The 21,442-nt window shown below is 39.6% G+C and overlaps 2 protein-coding genes across 2 annotated transcripts in view; one reads left to right on the top strand and one right to left on the bottom strand.

Moving 5' to 3' along the window:
• LOC140226338 (xanthine dehydrogenase/oxidase-like) overlaps positions 1-21,442 on the top strand; it is a 69,961-nt gene that overhangs the window by 45,044 nt on the left and 3,475 nt on the right. The window contains exons 13-24 of the mRNA XM_072306859.1: positions 8,340-8,446; positions 9,575-9,759; positions 10,590-10,755; positions 11,447-11,539; positions 12,088-12,205; positions 13,543-13,594; positions 15,345-15,471; positions 16,019-16,138; positions 16,913-17,134; positions 17,959-18,092; positions 18,765-18,939; positions 19,682-19,873. Of these exons, the coding sequence (XP_072162960.1) occupies positions 8,340-8,446; positions 9,575-9,759; positions 10,590-10,755; positions 11,447-11,539; positions 12,088-12,205; positions 13,543-13,594; positions 15,345-15,471; positions 16,019-16,138; positions 16,913-17,134; positions 17,959-18,092; positions 18,765-18,939; positions 19,682-19,873 (1,691 nt within the window). The remainder of the gene's footprint in view (positions 1-8,339; positions 8,447-9,574; positions 9,760-10,589; positions 10,756-11,446; positions 11,540-12,087; positions 12,206-13,542; positions 13,595-15,344; positions 15,472-16,018; positions 16,139-16,912; positions 17,135-17,958; positions 18,093-18,764; positions 18,940-19,681; positions 19,874-21,442) is intronic.
• Positions 409-6,950, bottom strand: LOC140235037 (epoxide hydrolase 1-like). The gene is made up of 7 exons (XM_072315077.1): positions 6,805-6,950; positions 5,642-5,855; positions 4,895-5,019; positions 4,204-4,286; positions 3,162-3,360; positions 2,018-2,164; positions 409-694 (listed from the first exon to the last, which is right to left on the bottom strand). The coding sequence occupies exons 2-7, from the start codon at positions 5,843-5,845 to the stop codon at positions 442-444; spliced, it is 1,011 nt and encodes a 336-aa protein (XP_072171178.1). The 5' UTR covers positions 5,846-5,855; positions 6,805-6,950; the 3' UTR covers positions 409-441.

Below are 21,442 nucleotides of genomic sequence, written 5' to 3'. Positions count from 1 at the left end.
CCTTTAGTTGTTTTGAACAATCATGCCGGGTAGATGATTAGAACTGACACACACTTACAATGTGTGTCTAATTCAGAGATGCCTGGCCCATGATTATGCAGTAGTAGGCAAGTACAGTGCACTCCCGTTATAACGAACACAAGTAAAAATTCAGTCCTCAACATTATCAGCTCTATGTATTTTCATTGTTTATTTGTTCGGTTATAACGAAATTTCGATAAAACGAAAGAAAACTGCCTGTCCCAAGGACTTGGTTATAATGGGAGTCTACTGTACTCAGATCTGTACGTAGTACTCATTCCAGTATACAAATAAATGGTTTGATCAAAAGATTCATAGCAGCACATCAGCCATTTTCTACCAGGTTGCTCTCAAATATTCATACTTATGCAAAATGCTAACTGCAGATCTTAAACTTTATATCATAGACTTTGGAGTTAATTACTTTGTAAGGAAGTCTTTAATGAAGTCAGTGACTTTTTCGGGATGATCTTGCTGGATGAAGTGTTGCCCACCCTCGATCCGCTCGACCCTGAGGTCGGGGCAGAATTTCTCCATGTCGTATGAGAGCTTGGTGTGCAGAGCCTGGTCAGCCGTACCCCAGATGAGAAGACTCGGGACGTTCACTTTCCCGGTCTCAGTAAAGAGTGTGCTGAGAATGTTGCGATAGTAGTTCAAAAAGTGGTAGCGCGCCCTGCGGAACATGAGTGACCAAGGTGATTGAGATATACGTCAAAAAGAAAAGCAAGCTGTGGAGCAAAGATTGTTATTTGTCATTGTCCCTCACAAGAAATGTCAAAAAAGAAAACATAATGCCTCCATTGACACTTCCTGGCGGAGGCATAAAAACAAAGACAAGATGAGAATGACACAAGATGCCATGGACATGGAAATGACAGAGCAAAACAAGATCCCCACAGTACGCATGGAACAAAGAATGCAATTGGGTGTTTAGAGTAACTTGTTCCCTGTTGCATGAAAAATGGGGGGGGGGGGGGAAGGAAACAAATAGGAAGCAAATAATGGGCATTTTTACAGCAAGTTGTTTGAAATTGAGAATTTGATTATTGTCATTTCTGCCTCCTTTCTGTTTTGTAAAAGAAATAATTAGGACACTGAAAGCTTACTTTACATTACACAAATAAATCATGCCACATGCTATCACTATGAAATATCTTCAAATTGTTGAGTACCTTTATACAGATACCAACATCAGTTTAGAGATACAACCATACGTGCATGTTATATATGGTTCTTGGAATAGCGGTCATGTACTGGTACTGCTTGTAAGTACTTGAAGTGCTCAATGAAGAGGTTAGTCCTCCTCGCAGTAATTTGTATGTGTGGCTTTCATTCGCCTCTAGTATACAGTACTAATGATTTGAATATTCAAATTGAAAGACTTATTTGTGAAATATTGCTGGGATCTTCAAACAGAAAGTAACCACGTGAACCAAAAACTGGGGGAAACAGTCGTGATGCAAAATGGAACTGCAGAGAGTTCAGAATTTTTGGTGTTAGTGTCTTTTTGACATTACACTTGATATTAAAGGCCCTGTCTACCTTTGGGAGCAGTGATTTAAAAAATGTTAAAGATATCACATTTGATGCCAATGTGTAGGTCAGTTTTATCACAAAACATCCTACCATATAAAATTGTTGCACTAAAGCCTAAAATATAGGAGATATCACTATTTTTCTCAATAAACCACAACTGTAGATGGTTTAGTCTGGAAACATTTAGTAAAACTATTATATTGTTCACATTTCGTATATTTAACAATACTTAACATCATTTATACTGGTTCAAAGTTTTACATTGGTTGTTTCTATCCTTAACTCACATTTTAGAACTATTTTGAAGCACTAATGCTGGGTTTTTGTTGCATCTGCAAATGGTAAATTATGCCTTTAAATGCAGCCAGCATATCTGAAATTTGAGCAATGGCTTGCATTACCGCTGTATGTCGGTTTGCTGGTACTGGCAGTGTTAAGATGAGTTGTCAGTCCAATAGACTTACCCGGTTGAGAGAAAGCAAACTTGAAAGCCTCCCTTTCCTCCTCTGTGGCCTTACCCTTTGGGAGGCCCATCCCGATGGGTGCGTAGTCCCCCATCGTCATCAGCATCTCTGGGAGGCGGGGCAGCTGGAAGAAGAAGATGTACCTGGTGGGCAGAAAGAGGAGTGGAGGGAAAGAATGATCAACTCTTCACTTTCACTACTCAGGAATGTTTGCAGCATCTGTGGGGCTTTCTGTCCAAGGGGTGAACATCAGGGCCCCATTTCATAAAAAGTTGATATGATAGCGACTCTCGCTGGAATGGCAATTGTCGAGGTAACGACAAGAATCCAGCTTCCTGATTGGCTGTTGCTGTTGGAAGTTGCCATGCCAGCAAGAATTGCTATCTTAACATCTTTTATGAAATGGGACCCGGATGTCTTGGTCTGTTCATTTGCACACCAGTATCAATGTAATAGTGCTTTTGGTATCACTAAACCTCTTTTTTAATTGCTCTGAAATCATATATTATTTTGTTTTTCATATATGCTAATGTATTGTTGTGTTTTGCACAACTAACATGTACCCAAGTATGTAGTGAGAATGAGAAGAGGATTAATTTGGTTTTAGTGAGATATTTTCCAACTTAGGACGACAAAGAAAGTCAGTGAAATCATATGTTCGAATTCTAATGAGTGGATATCAGTAAAGCTATCAAAGAAGTGATGCTAGCATATGCTGAATCAGTGGCATATCCAGAGGGGGCACACCGCGCCTCCTCTTTATTTTTTGTTAAAGCAAAAGAAATAAAAAGAAAAAATGGGGTGGGGGGGGGGGACGTGCGCCCCCTTTAATTACTATAAAGGCGCCTCCCCTTTACGGAATTCCTGGATCAGCCCGTGGGTGAATGGTGTAATACTGGGAGACATACGCCACCGAGGAGTTATAAGCAGTATGCACATTACAACAGAACTTGGAATTGATGGTTTGAAGTGAGTTTGGTGATATTCAAATTCTCTCAAGGAAAAAAATATTTAGGAATCAAGATGCATGCTCAGACAGAAAGTGCAACCAAATGGGTAAGAGAATGATCTTTTGGTATCATTGTTGTTGTTGTTGTTTTTTTTTGCAAATTTTTCGCACTGGATGAGATACATACTCACCAGGACATTCTGGTTTGGGGCAGAAAAGAGGAGACTAGTTCTGCCATTCGGTCTGGATGGGATATGTTCAGGGCAATGAATTTATCCACCATCTCTGGGTAGTGGGCAGCGAAGGTCCAGCCCACTATGCCGCCCCAATCATGGGACACAAGGACGCAGGAACTGTGACCCAAGGCTTGGATTAGGTCGCGGACATCACCTGTGGCGGGTGGTCAACATCGAGCATCATGCAGGGAGGAATTGATAATATAAACTTATGTATGATAAACTGTCAGAACTATCATTTAAAAAAGAAACACCTGTCATGTCACAAAACTATTAATAGACCCATACAATATAAGCAAATATACCCTAAAAGTTACTCCAAGTAACCAACAGGGACTTTGATATGGAGATCAAGTGTTTTAGGGGTGCAAATACAGATAGGATTGTTTCTTGGCGTGCATATATACACAAATTTTGGTGTTTGAATAATTTGAGCGTGTGTGTGAAAATCTTGTGTAATACATACTATCAATATGAAGTGATGAGTCATTGCTAGAAAGATATCGTATACTGTGGGACACGAGAGTGCACACTCCTTCAAATTTCTTTATGATATATCTCTATATGGTCATTTCAAACTCGCGCCCCACTAATGGGAAGCCTTGCAAAAGGTGATGTAGTTTCTAGACACGCTACTTGAAGTTCAAATCTGGGAAAAGCAGAGATCCACCCTATAATTGTAACAGTGATGTTGTTGCAGTGTCACTGCATTGTGATATTTTACTTGCATTTAATTCTGCAATATAGTTTCTATGTTTACTATAAAGCTAGTGGGTCAGTCTTTGATGCTCGGGTTTTTCAACGAATGTATGTGTACACAGTGTATACCAATGATGGCATATCCACAGTTCCTAAAGGCGATAGACAATTGCACTTCTACCCATGGAATTCTCTTACGTGATGATTACCGTCATGAACATCTATGTGAACATAATACAGTGTATGTTGTAGTGAGTGACCCCTTCTGCTATGAGAATGCTACAGTGGTCAAGCTTACCGACCAGCTTGTCAATGACGTAGTTCTTGACCGCTGGGGGTGCATCACTCTCTCCAGTTCCTCTCATGTCCACAGCCACACAGCTATTCAAAATGAATTGTGAAAAAAAAAAATGGGATTGCAGACCAGCATGCAGCGGACTTTGACAAAGCCTTTGATTCTCATTCCTTTGATACATTTGTGATTTTTTGTTCCCCTTCTGAAAAACCAGGAGATATCACGACTCTTCTTACTTTTGTGTGTTCTGTTTTGTTTTTGTTCTTTGACAAGATGCATGTACGTGCATCACATGATATTATACTCACTAACATCATTCACCAGTAAAGACATGTATTGTCTACTGTTTTTCGAGCCATCATCGAAATTACTGTTTGCCTTTTTTTAAAATAGAGATTAATGTCAAAAATGCTAGTGACATCTTCAATCAACATTCATGATTTAGGTGATGAGTTGTCGGAATTCAGATTTTTAGGTACTACCTTGTATATATGCAGTTTGATTATATGCTGTAAAAGGGTAATCCTAGCATGATCAGTATGTTGAACTTATTGATTACCAGTATTATGGTCTCTTCAAGTAAGCTACATTGGACTGTAGAATGTAGCTTATTTTCTGGGTATGAATGGGGGGGGGGGGGGGGGGCTCTATTTGTAAACTTATGTACATTTAATATCCAGAGCAACTTCCTTACTGGTAGTCTTTGTTGAACGCCTTGATCTGGTGTCGCCATGAGAACCAGCACTCGGGGAAGCCATGCAGGAACAACATGAGGGGCTTTGAGGGGTCACCCGACTCCACCGCGTGGAGGCTCAGTTCCTGCATAGAGTGGTCAAGCACAAATATAATGTACTGGTCTTGAGTGTGGTCATTTCAAACTAGGCATGGCTGTCTTCAAGCACAAAGTCTTTGTGAGGAATGCCAACAGGGTCAGACTAACCTTAATCTTTGTGCAGACACACTTTTAGATACATTGGTACATTTTGCACGTCTACAGTCAAACCTGTTTATAGTGGCCACCCAAGGGTAACAACAAAAGTGGCCTCTATAGGTAAGTGGCCACTATAGACAGGTCGGTGGCCATTTGGAATTTCAGCACTTGCGTTGTATGATAGCATTAAATAACATCATGCTGTTCTTAAGGGAAAAAAAAAAGTTTGCATGAACAGCTCTAATATGGGAATTTTTTGTGTGCACAATTCACTGAATTTCAGTTTGAATTAAGATACTTCTGTTCATTTGATTTTTAATTGACTGAAGATTTAATTTTTACTTGTGACCGCTATATGCAGTTAGATATTCACTATAGGATACAAAATGAGTGGCCGCTGGCTGCATTAGGCCCGTGACTACTTTATAAAGGGTCTATAATACAGCAATTTTGTAGATTAATTGGCACACCACAGCAGTGAAGTAATGAAAGCAGTTTTGCCGTGGTTACCTTAAGTTTGATGAATTTGTGCGTGCCAAGTTGAGGGTCATTCATGCAGTCTGGCCGAACCTTCCTCTCGGTTTTCTTGAACATCCATCTTGGACCCTGAAAGACGAGGGTCATCAGCAGCAGGAAGATGCCGTAGAGCCAGCTCAGTATGAAGACGGGCGAGAAGTAGATGTTTCTCACCAGAGAGTATTGGAGCAGACCCATTGTGTGGGAGCTAAAACGGTTAAGGGTATGGGAGGAATCGACGATCAGTGTGGCAGACAATCTTGTCATTTGTGAAATACTTAATCATGGACTTTTTGAAACACTGTAGAGTCTAAGAGTAGTATTGTTTCCAATGAGGAGTGAAGTGTTTCATTGACCACAAACTACAGACCTTTGCAGTTATTTATTTCTTCTTTTTTTTTGTATTGGCTCTTTTTTGTTGTTGTTAAAATATTGAGAAATGTAATTCATACATTGCTAACCCCTGGACGCAAGTGTTCAGCTCAAGGACTTCTTGCAATGCAACCATGTGGTGGTGTTTTCACTACAGTAATTGGATTGGAAAGGTTGTGATTTTACATATAATTTGTAAATTTTCACTCATGTCTGTCCTACCTAGTCATGTAATATGAAAGATTTAGTTTTTTTTTCTTCAAATTTTGACAGCTGCATTGTATATGTAACCTCAGTAAATTTTAGCATTAATGTGTCCAATTTGTTGATCATTATTAGTCAACTACTATGAATTTATGGATAATTTACTGGTTTTAGCCATTAAAGTGACAGTGAGTCCCACTCACATCTGTGATCCAATCTATAGTGTACACATAATGTGCGGTAAAATCTGTGCAAAGCGATCAATCGAAGCGAGATGTAGCAGCATACTAGTAAGCCAACTCATGCAGTGTCTGATAGGATAGAATTGGCAGTGCAGAATTGCTTGCTTGAATCATACATCTGTCAGGTTAATATTTTGCATAGTTTTTATGTAACTAGTGATGTTATTGTCATTTATATTTATATATCATTTATATAGCTTATTCCCTCATTGTTTATGCATAAGGTTATGCAAAGCCCAGTAATGTATCTGAGCGTACATGAAGTATATAATATAGTAATTGAAACAAGAAAGAATAGGACCATGAAATTAGGTCCATAATAAAACATAATATCCCCACCTTTTGATATCAAAGTTATCGTCAGCACTTGGTTGAGACGTAATAAAATGTCTGCCTGCACTTGCTAAGCCAGCTTTACTGCCGTCAGGGAACAGAACTGAGTTGGGTGTTTGTATGAAAGGCTGTCTGTATGATCCTGCTTCTCCTCAGCTCCAGCAATGAGTAAATTATTAGCAGTGGGATTCTATCTTGCAATTTGAATGCTGAGCAGCATTTGCACAGAGCACCCCATTCACATGCAAATTAAGAACATTCTTCCGTGTGTTCTCCAGTGGTGTATTATGTAGGTCTAACGTGTGTGTCTTAACACACTTCCCTACAAAGTGTGCTCCAGAGTCACGCTTCACTGCATCTCTTCCAGGCACTGTCATGCAATCACACTCGGGTTAGAATGTGAATGTCGTCCAGTGTCAACACTTGGACAGGGGTCCAAAGTCCAGGGGTATGATAATCAAGGCAGGCACACAGTGCTTTAAAAAAAAAAAAAAAAAAGCTGTGTCATTGATTGCATGAAGTTCTTGTGAGGTAGACAATATCATCATGCTTATATTCTGATAGTTATCTGTAAACATTTGTCCGTAAACATATGTCTGTAATTGCATTACCTGTACGTGCTCTCTGCACACCCACAAATTTATTGAAAGTGGTAAGGGGCAGTGTTCTTCCCAGTGCACCCTGCCCAATACCGTGACTACAGCTGTAGATGTCATGCCCAGATACACTTTTTCAACATGTGTTTTTCTTCTACATATACAAAACAAGTAATGCGGTCATGTTTACAGTAGTAAGGAATATATTCACACACAACTGTAAATGTTTACAGTTTCAGTGCTTCCATCGCTGGATGAGAAAGGTGCAATATCTTGTGACATTTTATGTACGGACAAAGATAGTTAAAAAATATATAAAGGCAATTCTACAAAACTTGATATTTTATGCAGAGTACATATTTCATCATATTACTAGATACAATGTATGTTAAGGGTACTAAATGCTTTTTCATTATGCTGTGAAAATGTCTTAAATTCTGCTGATGGTTTCTTTATGTCATTATCCATGCATGATGTTATGATATGCTGTAAATGTCTTCTCATCCAACAATATTAGCAGGATTGAAGCCTTAAAAACTTATAATGTGTGAACGGATTGCTTGATTTTCCTCAAACTTCATGCTTATGTTCCACTAGTATTGCTGCATATATTCAATCCACATGATATTTAAGTTTCATTGTCACAAAAGCTCACTGTGTTGATTACTGCTTGCAACTGAGGTCTTGTTTAAATTCTTTCTTTATTCTAATTATAGGCGATGCAATGAGATTGGAATATTGGGAACATATACAAGTGGATGTAAAAGATGTCCAAATGTATTCACTTAAAAAGATGCTTAAATCAGATTTCATGAAGACAGTGCTGATGTATTAAAGAGTTTAGATGGGGCGAGAAAACTTGACAAGTGATCTCTTGCATAGATTTAATCATTCTGTTCTTTGCAAGAATGACCCTCTGTGTTTTATTGCATGTTTCTTCAAAAGGAACGCGGACTGTCACGATGGATGAGAATTTCTTCACAGGCTATCGGAGGAACATCATCCAGCCAGAGGAGATACTCAAGTCAATCACCATTCCTTGCACCCAACAGGTTAGCAGGTTATACTGTCTTCTACTTTCTTCTTACTTTCTTTTTGTCCATTTACACATAGTTACTATCATTTCTTTTGTTTTGTTTTTGGTGTTTTGTTTGTTTGTTTGTTTGTTTGTTGTTGTTGTTGTTGTTTTTTTTTTTTGGGGGGGGGGGGCTACAGAGGGAGGGGATGGAGAAATGAGTATGTATTGAATATACCGACAGGTGATACAGTCTAAGATACTCAAGCAGTGTCTGAGGGCATTGAAAGAAAAAGGGCATGGAGAGGGATGAGTGGATGTGAGTGAATGGAAAAATGAATTCATGGAGGATGGTGGAATCAAGGGGAAGGGGATGAATTGTGCATGAAGAAATGGAAGGTCACATTGTACTTTATAGATTTCTATATTTTTATTTCATGTGTTAATTTGTTTGTTTGTTTGTTTTTTGGGGGTGGGAGAAAAATTTGGAACTAAAGAATCCAGATATGGTACATGTGCCTGTAATGGTGTACCCATGCATGTCCAACTCTGTTGCTATGGTGCACACAAGTGACACATCTTGGTCAGAAGGTTTGGAATTTTCCTGTTGTCCAGATGTTTCATAAAAAATGCTGTATGTCTCAGTGCTGAGAGGAATTGACAGCAATCATTCTCTCTTGTGTCTTTGTTGTGAAAGGTCTTTGATGGGCAATAATATGGTTTACAAATGTAAGATACATGTAGTTGTTTGTCTATCCCAGGTCTTGTTTTCACAAATGAAGAAAAAAAAAATCACGACACAACTGTTGAACAGATTTTCTTGGTAATTTGCCCAATTATGCTACCTGAAATGCAGACAGGCCATTTTGGTACCTGAAGATCTTGGGCAAATCTAACAAGGTCAAAGGTCACAGAACTGTGGCTAAAATGACATGTAAACTTCATCTTTAAATATATCTAGTTGTAGGGAGGGTAGAAATAAAAGGGCATTGTCCACTAGCAACTTCATCTTGGAAAAAGGATTGAAATCATGAGCAGTATATATTAGCGGTAAAATTGCCTGAAGTTACAGTAGTGAAAGGTAATGGGTCAATGTTAAGCAAACAGATTTTGCCTTTGTATTTTGCTATTTGTGTTTTTTGTTTTTTTGCAATTTCCTATGCAGAACGAATACTTCTTTGCCTACAAGCAGTCGCCGCGAAGAGAGGACGACATTGCCATAGTCAATGCAGGTATGAGGGTGGTCTTTGAAGAAGGCACCGACATCATTAAGGACATCACCCTGGCCTTTGGAGGGATGGCAGCCACCACGGTGCTGGCCCTGCAGACCATGAAGAAGCTGGTCGGAAAGTAAGTCATGACATGTACAAGAACGGCACATGAAATGTGTTTGTTGGTATTTATGGGGTCACCTGACTCTCGTCATCACACATGTTGTACTCCCCATGCCATTGATTAGTTTGCAGGCACAAACCCTTGTTGATTGTAAAGGAGTCTGTGCAAAAGCATCTCTTTCATATTCCCTCTACTGTAGTTGCTCAAGAAGCTACAGTACAGGGCCTATATAATATATATATGGGACAGTAGTGCCAGTGGTGCATGTATATAGTAGTCTTGTCGCAGACGCCTTTACCAACCAATAAGGGTTTGTGCCTGCCAAATAGCCATCAATAGGGAGCTGTAGATTTGTGACGCGGACGCTTTAAATAACGATTGCGTTGACTGCTCTCCTCACTCCCCTCATCGTGTTGCAGAGTAGCTTTGGATTACACGAGGACAGAGCCTATACAAAGTTAAATGGTGCCCTCATTGATCAGTGCATCAAATAACTCACTGTGTTGTGAATTGAGCAGACGCAAAAATGGCCCAGAACGCGTAGTGAAAACTCAGACGACACAAGATCGATTTTGATAGGCAGATTTCTGTGCTTTATTTGGCCATTGGTACACACATCATTGTGTATATCTTGGTGTTTTCTGTCCACAGGCACTGTGCTCATATAGTGAAGCAGAATGTCAATGAATAAGGATTATCCATACCATTTATCATTGCCATATGATAAGGGCTTGATCCTATAGACTGCTGCACCATGGATCATACTTTCGCTTTGGCCATACTTTAGGTCAAAATATTTGTATGCTTCCTCCCCCCCCCCCCCCCCACCACCTCCACCTCTGCAGGCACTGGCACAAGTCCATGCTGGACACAGCCTTCTCCTCCTTGGCAGACGACTTACCCCTCCCACCTGGAGCCCCCGGGGGTATGGAGTCGTACCGCAGTTCACTGACCCTCAGCCTCTTCTTCAAGTTTTATCTCATGGTGCTGAAACAAATGGCTGCTACCCAGGTATTTTCCAGTGGCTACTTTTGTGTTTGTTTGAAGATTCCCATTTGGATAGTCCTCCTTACTGTCCAGTGTCTTTTCAGCAAAGTTGACTTGCTCATATTACTGTATACGCCGAATATTTCGCGAGGTTTTTATTTTTGCGAATTTCGCGAGTTAGGTGCTATTTGTGAAATTAAAGACACGCGAAAATATTGACTCTGATCCCAATGTGAATGTAACGTAGGCGTGTACACTTGTCCGTTCCAGTACAGGACTCTACAATCGCAAATTTAACCACTCGCAAAATTGTTGGGAATTCCCGATTCGCGAAATTTCAGACTCGCGAAATATATAGGGCATACAATATTAAGATTCATAAAATCCTTGTTCTATTGCTTGTGCTCATTCAAGACTTCTTTGTCATTCTTTGAGGAGAAACTTTTAGAGGGATTTTTATCATATTTGCCCAAAGCATGCTACGAGAAGTATAGGTGGACTGAGCAGAGTTTGGTTGAAATCCCTCAAGGTATATAATTTGATGTTCCCTCTCTCGAGGATATGTGTCAAACAGTGTCAGGTATTGAATCAGAATGATGCTGTAATAAAAGAATTAAAAGATTTTATAGTCTATTACAAGCAGGAAGTCAGCACATGCAGTCTGATCATTCATAATAATAATAATAGTATCCATTTATTTGTCTTTCCCCACCAGTCTTCTGTTGCCATGGAAACTGTATCCTCTAGCTACAAGAGTGCAACATCACAGTTCAAGCACCTGGAAGTGAATGGCACCCAGTTTTATCAGGTGTGTGAATGCATTTGTTCAGATATAAATTTGTAATATTCATATCTTTTTTATTGTTGGGAATAGTTTTCTGTAGTCTCTGTCATTTACATAGCCTTTATAAAGCAATGCAAGAATTAAAAAAAAAATGCAAGAAATTTCCCTCTTTGACAATATTTGATCTTAAGGGCAGCCTCTGAAAGCAAATGTATATGGATGTCTTATTACCATTTGTATTACATTAAAAAGCAAGTGAGATATGGAATCAGGAAATAGGCACTGACTGAGCAGAAAATGAGTAAGGGAGAAAAGGTTTGCAGGGCGAGGGTAAGAATGGCACAAACAAGTTTACCTGTCCAAGTAAGTTTGCATGATGAAGTTTTGACTGTTGTAAATATGTGCCTTACATGTTTATGTATAAAAGCTTCAGGGTAACATATTACTACCCTTCTGAAATTTAGTAAAGATAATAACTTAGTTTTCTCTCTGTGAGAGTATTTGATGCCGTGGAATTAAGAACTAATCATACTCCCACCTTCCCCTCCCCTTGCTTGGTTTCTTTACGGCAGGAGGTTGCCCCAGGGCAGCCGAAGCGTGATCCTGTTGGGCGCCCTTTGGTCCACAAGTCAGCCCTAAAGCAGACCACAGGAGAAGCCATTTACATTGACGATATGCCCAGTATTGCCGGTAAATATGTACTGGTATCTGCAGATTATTTTTAAGGGCTTACCATAGAGAGGTTTGCAAGTAATGTCCTTATGAAAATTTTACATAGGGCATATTGGGGAAAACATTTCCATTAAAATATTCTGCATGAAAGTTCAAACCAAGCTGGTTGGGATTAAAAGTCAAACAAAAAGAATATATTAGTCACCATTACTTTCTTTGAATGTTGAAGATTTGTAGATGCTGTATTCAAATTCTGCATAATTGGCAAAGAAGCTATTCTTGTAATAGTGAGCCTTTAGTGTCAGCTCTACAGGGATTCCAAATGATGAGTGTAACCATCAATGTCTTAAAAGCAATCAAGGGCAAGCTTCTCATGCAGGTTAAAGAAGTGTTGGAATGTATTAGGCTACCCACTATGCTGCAAGGTCACATATACAATTAATAGCATACCCGTGTGTATAGATTGACTATTAACATCTTAAGATGATCTCATCTTCTTCCTTCATTTTCTTTTTCTCTTTGTTCTCCTCCTTTCCTCCCCTCCTCCTCTCCTCCTTTCCTCCACCACCACCAGACCGGCCAGCCATACTAATCTGCCCTACTTTGGCAAAAGGAAGCAAGTTACATTTTTGTGGATATTGACTTTTTTATTGATTTGACATATTTGAGGCATGCTCTATTTAAATGAAAAATCCAAAAGTTACAATTTTGACCCATTTCTGAGATATTTGGGTGGCAAAAGGAAGCAAGTGCACAAAATTGCATGAAAAAAAAATTGGCAAAAAGAAAGCAATTATTGATATGATTGTTACTTGCTTCCCTTTGCCAAATCATTTATATTTACACACAATCTAAAATACCTTCAATGGCAAAAGGAAGCAAGTAACATACTCATGATATGATTGGCACATGCTTCCCTTTGCCAGATTTCTCATGTTTGCTGCAAATCTATAATAATTTCATGAATTTGAAAAATCTATAATACTTTTGCAAAAGGAAGCAAGTTACATAATAATGAGTTTTTATGGGAATATCAAAATTCCTCGAATTGTTATAAATGCATCACCATATGACTTGCATGAATACCGACATTAGTTCTCATCACAAATTTCCATGTTGAAGGGCCTACCCAAAAACATTTTTTTCATTTGTAGCATTTGTACTCGATGTCACTTGCTTCCTTTTGCCAAAGTAGGGCAGTAATATTCTGTTATCTTCTATAGTGGCCATTCATGTCACAGTGCCAAACACCCTCATCAATGTGTGTATGAATGAAACATTGTTGACTGTTCAGTGTGAAAGGAGTTTGCCATTAATGGTGACCATGTATACATATGCTGTGTTTTTCCATGCAGGTGAACTATACATGGCCTTCGTGTTTAGCCAGAGGGCCCATGCAAAGATCATGTAAGTACGATGTTGTTATCATATTAGCTTGTCTTGAGGGGCCAGGCCAGGTCAGCCTGCACAACTGCAGATTTGTGTTTAGGGTTTTCTCTTACATTTTATGGTCCATTATAACCTTCATCATGGCCACCTGTCCAGGAACATGGTCACGCTGACAAGGCCCACCCCACACAATCCATTTTTCTTTGTTCATATTCAACATATAGCTCACAGCAACATATGATGTCTTGAATATGAAGAGAGAAAAATGCATCATGTGGGTTGGCCTTTGTTGGAGTGACCAAGTTAGCCAACAGATGGCAATGTTGAAGGTTATGGACCATAAAAGGTAAGAGGAAACCCTGAACTTAAACCTGTAGTTGTGCAGGCTGACCTGTTAATTTGACCACTTTCATTGACAGATCTCGTCCATTTCAATTAGACACTCAATGTTCCTTCGTGATAATGCTCACACTGGGGAAAAATGCAACTTGTCATTGTTGTCTTTAAAATTAATATGCTCGGTCATTTATGACATTTGTCAAACACAATTAGGTATCAATGCAAAGAGAAAGAGTTTCTTTTATCCTTACAACCAACATTGCGCTCTCCATGGTTGACATTTATAAAACAGTAGCCCTCAAAAGTGGGATTTTTGTCCCCGCCAAACGAGTTCGAGCAGGGGACTATGAAACGGGCTCCGTACGTGTGTGTGTCCGTCTGTCCGTCTGTCCGTCCGTCTGTGCGTCCGTGTGTGATCAAAATGTTCAAAATGCTACTCCTTCGCCATTTCTAACCCGATTTTGATTCTGTTTGCTTTATATGATAGCACTACATGGGAGCTTTGAAACTTTTATACAGAATTTCAGTTGTGACCTTTGACCTGGACCTTTGAACTATATTGTACATTTTGCTTCAAAATGCTACTCCTTCGCCATTTCTAACCCGATTTTGATTCCGTTTGCTTTATATGATGGCACTAGGTGAGGGCTTCAAAACATCTACACAGAATTTTGACCTTTGACTTCTTTGACCTTTGACCTTGATTTTTGACCTATATTTTACATTGCCTACAAAATGCTACTCCTTCGCCATTTCTAACCCGATTTCGATTCCGTTTGCTTTATGTGATGGCACTAGGTGAGGGCTTCAAAACTTCTACACAGAATTTTGACCTTTGACTTCTTTGACCTTTGACCTTGTTTTTGACCTATATTGTACATTTTGCTACAAAATGCTACTCCTTTGCCACTTCTAACCCGATTGCAATTCCGTTTGCTTTAAGTGATGGCACTAGGTGAGGGCTTCAAAACTTGTATACAGAATTTTGACCTTTGACTTCTTTGACCTCTGACCTTGATTTTTGACCTGTATTGTACATTTTGCTACCAAATGCTACTCCTTCGCCATTTCTAACCCAATTTCGCTTCCGTTTGCTCTATGTGATGGCACTAGGTGAGGGCTTCAAAACTTCTACACAGAATTTTGACCTTTGACTTCTTTTACCTTTGACCTTGATTTTTTACCTATATTGTACATTGGCTACAAAATGCTACTCCTTCACCATTTCTAACCCGATTTCGATTCCATTTGCTTTTTGTGATGGCACATATATTACGCACCGCGTAATTTCTACTTTTCCTTGTTTTTTTTTTTAATAGGCACTGTATAGATGTACATGCAGTTGGCTGTTCACTCTCATACAGTTGTTGAATGGCAGGCACCAGACAAAGCACAGACTCTTTAATCCTGTTGATCTCTTGCGTTATAGATCTATTGACACCACCAGTGCCTTGTCGCTGGAGGGTGTCCACGATATCGTCTTGGCCAAAGACATCCCTGGCTCCAACCATGTTGGTGCTGTCTTTCATGACGAGGAGCTCCTACCGACGTCAGAGGTATTGTAAAAAGCTTGCGCATCACTTACTGCAGAAAACAACTTCATGATGATTCAAATATTACCTTAAAGAATGTTTGTACAAAATTTAATGTAGATCAGTCCTGTCAAAGTAAATACTGTAAAAGTGGACATTTTCGTGCATTTTGCGCAACCAGAAGCTGGTGCAAAACCAGGGCTTGACACTAACGGTGGCCCGGTGGCCCGGGGCCACCAAAAATGAAAGTCGGGCCACCAAATTTCAAAAAAGGGTACATTTGGTGGCCTGCCTTGGGCCACCAAAATTTTTTGAAAAGTACACTGTATGTCAATAAATTTGTAACTTTTTGTGCCGGAAATGCATAAATGCATGCAGTGAGTGTGTGACTCATTAAAAAAACAGACTTCTAATTTTTTTTTTTCCATGGTTTTTTTTTTTTTTTTTCCGGGCCACCAAATTTTTCTCTCGGGCCACCAAAAATTTGAAATTGATGATTTTGAAATTGTTTTCAGTCAATATTTTTTTGTTTGTGTTTGCTCTGTTTGCTCTGTTTGCTCTGTTTGTGCAGGTTCACCATGTTGGGCAGCCCATTGCAGCAGTCGTTGCTGAGAGCCAGGTCCTAGCCCAGAGGGCAGCCAAGCTGGTGGTGGTCCAGTACGAAGACCTGGATGCAATCATCACCATTGAGGTCAGCCCACTGTCCCCACCAATTCCCTTCCTTCCCTGGTCCTCTGCCCTCCCCCACCCCCTGCCTGTACATGTATTCCGTCCTGGATAATACTAACATAATTATGACATGACTGAGTAGAAATAAGATGGACAGTCAAGAAAATCACTATATGTTAACTATGTTATATGTGTGTGTGTGTGTTTGTTATGCCATGCTGGTATTTGAATAGTCAATCAGTACATATGCACCGTGATAAGTTCTGCAGTCTCGACTCAATTTGAATTGCTTGGTGTACAGTGAATTATATACCGGTACTGTAATGGTCACAGTGTGACCACAGCACAGGTGATGAAGGGGATCATCATGAACACCCCATGATGTTTTCTCTTTTCTTTCTCCATCTGAGATGGTGCCAGATGCATTACTGTATTCAACATATATTAAGTGAGTCTGATTTTGCATAAATTGGGACTTCCAAACATTCCTTGCGAGTGGGTAATTTGCGATCTTAGAGTACAGCAGTGGACAAAGAGATGTATGCTTGTCAAAATCAGAGTTAATATTTTTGTGTGTTCATAAATCTGTGAATAGTACCTGCATGGCTACATTCACAAAAAATGAAAATCTGACAATTGTATGATGTATACAGTACTTGTCTTTTGCAATTTTTTTACCTCTCTGTCTAAAAAAGTAGAAATGGGGGTATTGCCACCAAGAGTGTGATCTTTAACCATTGCTCTCTTTTAATTCCTCACTCGATTCTTCTTGATTTCATGCTTGAACCCCACGAAGGATGCCATCGCCAAACAGTCGTTCCACTCCGCCACGAGGGGCACCCAGAAGGGCGACATCCAGGAGGCGCTGGAGAAGTCCGATCACGTGATCGAGGGGGAGATGAAGGTCGGGGGTCAGGAGCACTTCTACCTGGAGACGCAGTGCGCCTTCGCCATCCCGCGGGAAGACGATGGAGAGGTGGAGATCTTCTCCTCCACACAACATCCCACAGAGTGCCAGGTAAGGGGAGGCAGGATGGTGGAGGGAGGAAGAGGTGGGGGAGGGGATAGAAATTAGATGGGGTAGTTTGACTGTGAGAGACACTGATGCTCAATTCTAACCCATACAGGATAATTTGTATTCATTTCAATTTTTAGACCAGCCATTTCAAGCATTGCAAATTTACACATTATTTTAAGGCAAAATTTCAGTGAACATCATCCAAATTAAAAAAAAAAACAACAAACAAAACACAACAACAAATGAATGCATGAGTATAAATTTTTGTGGCATTTCTTTTTGACTTGACACCACAGGAATGGAAATTCTGGTATGCTTTTTCTGTGTCTCCATGTTGTCAGTTCTGCAGACTCTGTTTTAGGTCCATCTCTTTGTGTGTGTTTGATTATAGTTGCTCCTGTCTATGCAACCAACCAATTATTTTGTTAAGATGATGAATTTATTGCAGTAAAATATCACAAGTCCTCATTCTTATTCCAAGCATGACAAACAGCCACCAAAATTCTCTCAGCTTTGATGCAAGGAAAATGTTTTGCATGGTGGGATGACATGCTCCAGCAAATTTTGATGGGCTGCTATTCTCTAAAAATTAGGGGTCAGGGGTCAAAACCTCTGAAAATTTCCTTTGAGTTCTTCTCCTTGAATTGAATTTGATATATTCAAGCTGTAAAATTTTCCTGTCTGAGCAAGCCATTGATGTTCTGAGTTAACACAACAAAGCATTCTTTCTGCAAAGTTGATACTGTGAGTGAAAACACAGGAAAGCGCATTCATGTGGTTTAATGAACTTTTATCATGAGCACATATATTTTTTTTCTTGACAGAAAATTACATCCGTCGCACTAGGGGTTCCGTTTAATCGGATCGTCTGTCGGACAAAGCGTATTGGAGGAGGATTTGGTGGCAAGGAGAGTCGCAGTTCCATGCTGGGTGCCATTTGTGCGGTGGCAGCATGCAAGTAGGCAGTCTCACCTCTTGATTTTAATGGACACTCATGTCTAAATGGGGCAATACAGAGCAACTTGAAGGTTGTTTTGTGGAATTTGAAGATTTTGAAACATCCCATCATGCTTGTTTGGATGTATGATAGCAAGAACAAAGAAAAAAAAATCTTTTCTTAAACAGATATGCATTGTGTGGATTGAGTGGCATACGAGAATCTCCAAGCCCCTCAGTGCAGCTAATTTCTTACATATTTCTCACATTTGTATGTGACAAGGAGAATACTTGAGGTATGATTTTACATGTAATGTTGCATGCCATGCAAGCAGCTGTATCGTAAAGCTGTGGTGTGCATTGTGGTTGAAGTGAACTTATTCCTGTATTGCTTGAGAATCTTTATCATGGCTTTGAATGATAATTGATAGTAACCATGTGGTTTATCAATTCACATTAGAAGAATAAAATGAAAATAACAAATATAACAAATATAAAAAATTCCTTGTTTGAGTTCATCTCAAACTACTAAACTGTTGCATTTCATATATTTGTTGTCATGGAACTCTGAATGAATGCTCATATGTGTGTTTGATTTCAATATTCTCCAGAAGGCAAAATTGTAACATGTACCAAAGGTATGTTATGAGATATTGAAGTATTTGATGTACAACTTTCACTTCTCCTCTCCAAGGTTGAATCGTCCCGTCCGATTCATGCTGGATCGGGATGAAGACATGGCCTGTACAGGAGGTAGGAACCCTTTCCTTGGACGATACAAAGTTGGCTTCACCACCGAAGGCATCCTGACGGCCTTGGACATCGATCTCTACGCCAACGCCGGCTTCAGCCATGATCTGTCTGCAGCTGTACGTCCTCCCTGAATCACATTAATAGGAAGATCGATGGATTTCATCTTTACATCCCTGTATAATTTAAGTTTCATTGTACAGCACTGGTTTAGATTCTCTTGGTTTGTAAGGCATTTGGTGATGACAAGATTCAAGTGAAATATATGCACTTCCTTGCATTATGTGGGCCATGCCAAAACTTTCACAAAGTTTTTGATATAGGGACAGTATGTAATGCTATTCATAGCTGTTTAAACTTCTTGTTCCTTGTTTATTGTTTCCTTCTTTTCATACACCATCACAACTACTCCGACATGTCATGACTATTATTATCATGAAATACGCAAAGATGCTTTATTACAAACTTTCAAACCATGTGGAAAGATGTATAATGAAGTTGGTTGAGCAAATGCAACCAGAAGGCAGAATGCCTTGGCATGAAGTCTGCTTCCCAATCCTCCTCTACCCCGCCAAAAGAAAAAGAAAGAAAGAAAAAATACACACTGTACGAGACTCTCCCTAAACTAAACACAAGCAGAAATATGGTATTGCCAGTTAAACGTATGAGACTTTAGATTTATCCTGAACAAACAATATTGATGATATATTTATGTAAAGAATATCAATGCAGCCAGTATTTACTGCAGTACAATGCATGTGTAGAATGTAACTCCTTGTCACACATACAATCTTTCAGGGAGCTAATGCCAGTGGGTGATTTGTGATTATAATTCACTGTCTTCTTTTTCTTCTCTTCCAGGTATTGGAGAGGGCAGTCTCACACGTCGACAACACATACAGATTCCCCGTCACTCGTATCCAAGGCCGGCTGTGCAAGACCAACCTCCCGTCCAACACAGCATTCCGAGGCTTCGGTGGTCCCCAAGCCATGATCATCTGCGAGACCTTTATGACGGATATTGCCCACAAGTGTGGCATCTCGCAACAAAAGGTTGGTCGATACCTGTAAGCATGAACTGAAAGTTTTTGCGTGTACAAGTCCGGATCCCGCTGTATGGGGTCAGGCTGCCCCCTTAGCTTCCCCAAACTTCAGTGTTGCATGGAAGGGGGGGGGGGGGGGGACTGAAGAAATAATGCTCTATACTCCTTGACTGTTTTTATGCCTCCGCCACGAAGTGGTGCCGGAGGCATTATGTTTTCGGGTTGTCCGTCCATCCGTCCGTCCATCCTTCCTTCCGTTCGTCCATCCGTCCTTCCATCCGTCCATCCGTCCTTCCGTCCGTCCGTAATGAATTTTGTGGACAGCGTAACTAAGAAATCTTTTGAGGTATCCTAATGAAACTTGGCATGTATGTGTATTAGGGGGTGAAGTTGTGCCTATCAACTTTTGGGTGCACATGCTCAAGATCAAAGGTCAAATGGTTGAGGTCAAATATGTAAAATTTCACTATTTCCACCATATCTAAGCAATGCCTGAAGATATTTTCTTGAAACTTAGTGTATACATGTATTACCCAATTAAGATTCTCTGGTGAAAGTTTGGGGTCATGAGGTCAAAGGTCAAAGGTGAAAAGGTCGAGTGAAAATATAAAAACTTCACTTTTTTCTCCGTACCTTGGAAATTCTTCAAGGTATCTTCATGGAACATAGTATATATACATGTACTGACTGGCAGTGATTATCTAGAGAATTTAGGGTTTATGGGTTCAAAGGTCAGGGAACAGAGGTCAAGGGCAACACTTCAAAAATTTACTATTTCCCTCATATTTATGCAGTGCCAGCAGGATTATTTTTTTTTTTACACTTGGTGTATGCATGTATAACCTAATAGAGATTCTCTGGAAACTTTCTATTTTTTTTCTTTTTTTTTTGCCTCAAATGTCAAAAGGTCAAAGATCAAGGGAAAGTGCTGAACTAACTTTTTCCTCCATATCTCTGAAGTGGCTCAAGTTATCTTGAAACTTACTACATATTTATGCATGTTCTGCCCGACAGTGATTATCCTATGAATTTTAGGGTCAAAGGCCAGATGAAAATGGTAACAATGTACTTTTCAATACAGAAATTGCACTTTTTCTCCATACCTTGAAAATTACTCAATGCATAAACTTATGAATGGGTCAAAGTCAAGTTAAAGTCCTTAAATCCCCAAATACATGCTCTCCTTTTCATCCAATTAAACCTAGGTCAAGGAAATTGAACATTCAACACATTTGTGACAAACTTGTCATTTTGATATTTTGCCAATTTTGTGAAAATGTAATCACACATTGTCCACATGTACTATGGACCTATTCGGAGAATCGTGCATTATGGCGGAGGCATACCAGTCGCCTTAGCGACATTTCTAGTTTCAACATAAATTCTCTTTATATTGCTATAAGCTACATCAATTATTGAAAATGTGTTTGTGGATGTATTAAAGTCACCAAATTGATGTGTCGTTACCATATAATTTCATGTCAAATTATTTGTACATATATTCCAAATGTATTGTAATAATGAAAAAAAAAACACAGACAGCAAATATTCTAAACTGAACACAAGTGATCAACTCAAG

The sequence above is a fragment of the Diadema setosum genome, chromosome 1 (genome assembly GCF_964275005.1).
Source record: "Diadema setosum chromosome 1, eeDiaSeto1, whole genome shotgun sequence".
NCBI classification, from domain to species: Eukaryota; Metazoa; Echinodermata; class Echinoidea; order Diadematoida; family Diadematidae; genus Diadema; species Diadema setosum.
Note: the sequence above shows the minus strand (reverse complement) of the source record. Positions and strands in the feature narration are given on the sequence as shown.

Bases quoted from the DNA above. Each gene is read 5' to 3' on its own strand.
- LOC140235037 (XM_072315077.1), bottom strand. From the start codon at position 5,845: ATGGGTCTGCTCCAATACTCTCTGGTGAGAAACATCTACTTCTCGCCC. The intron at 4,287-4,894 runs GTAAGGAAGTTG...CATTTTGAATAG, and splicing joins GCGTTCAACAAAGACTACCA to CTGTGTGGCTGTGGACATGA. The intron at 3,361-4,203 runs GTAAGCTTGACC...CACCCGCCACAG, and splicing joins CGTCATTGACAAGCTGGTCG to GTGATGTCCGCGACCTAATC.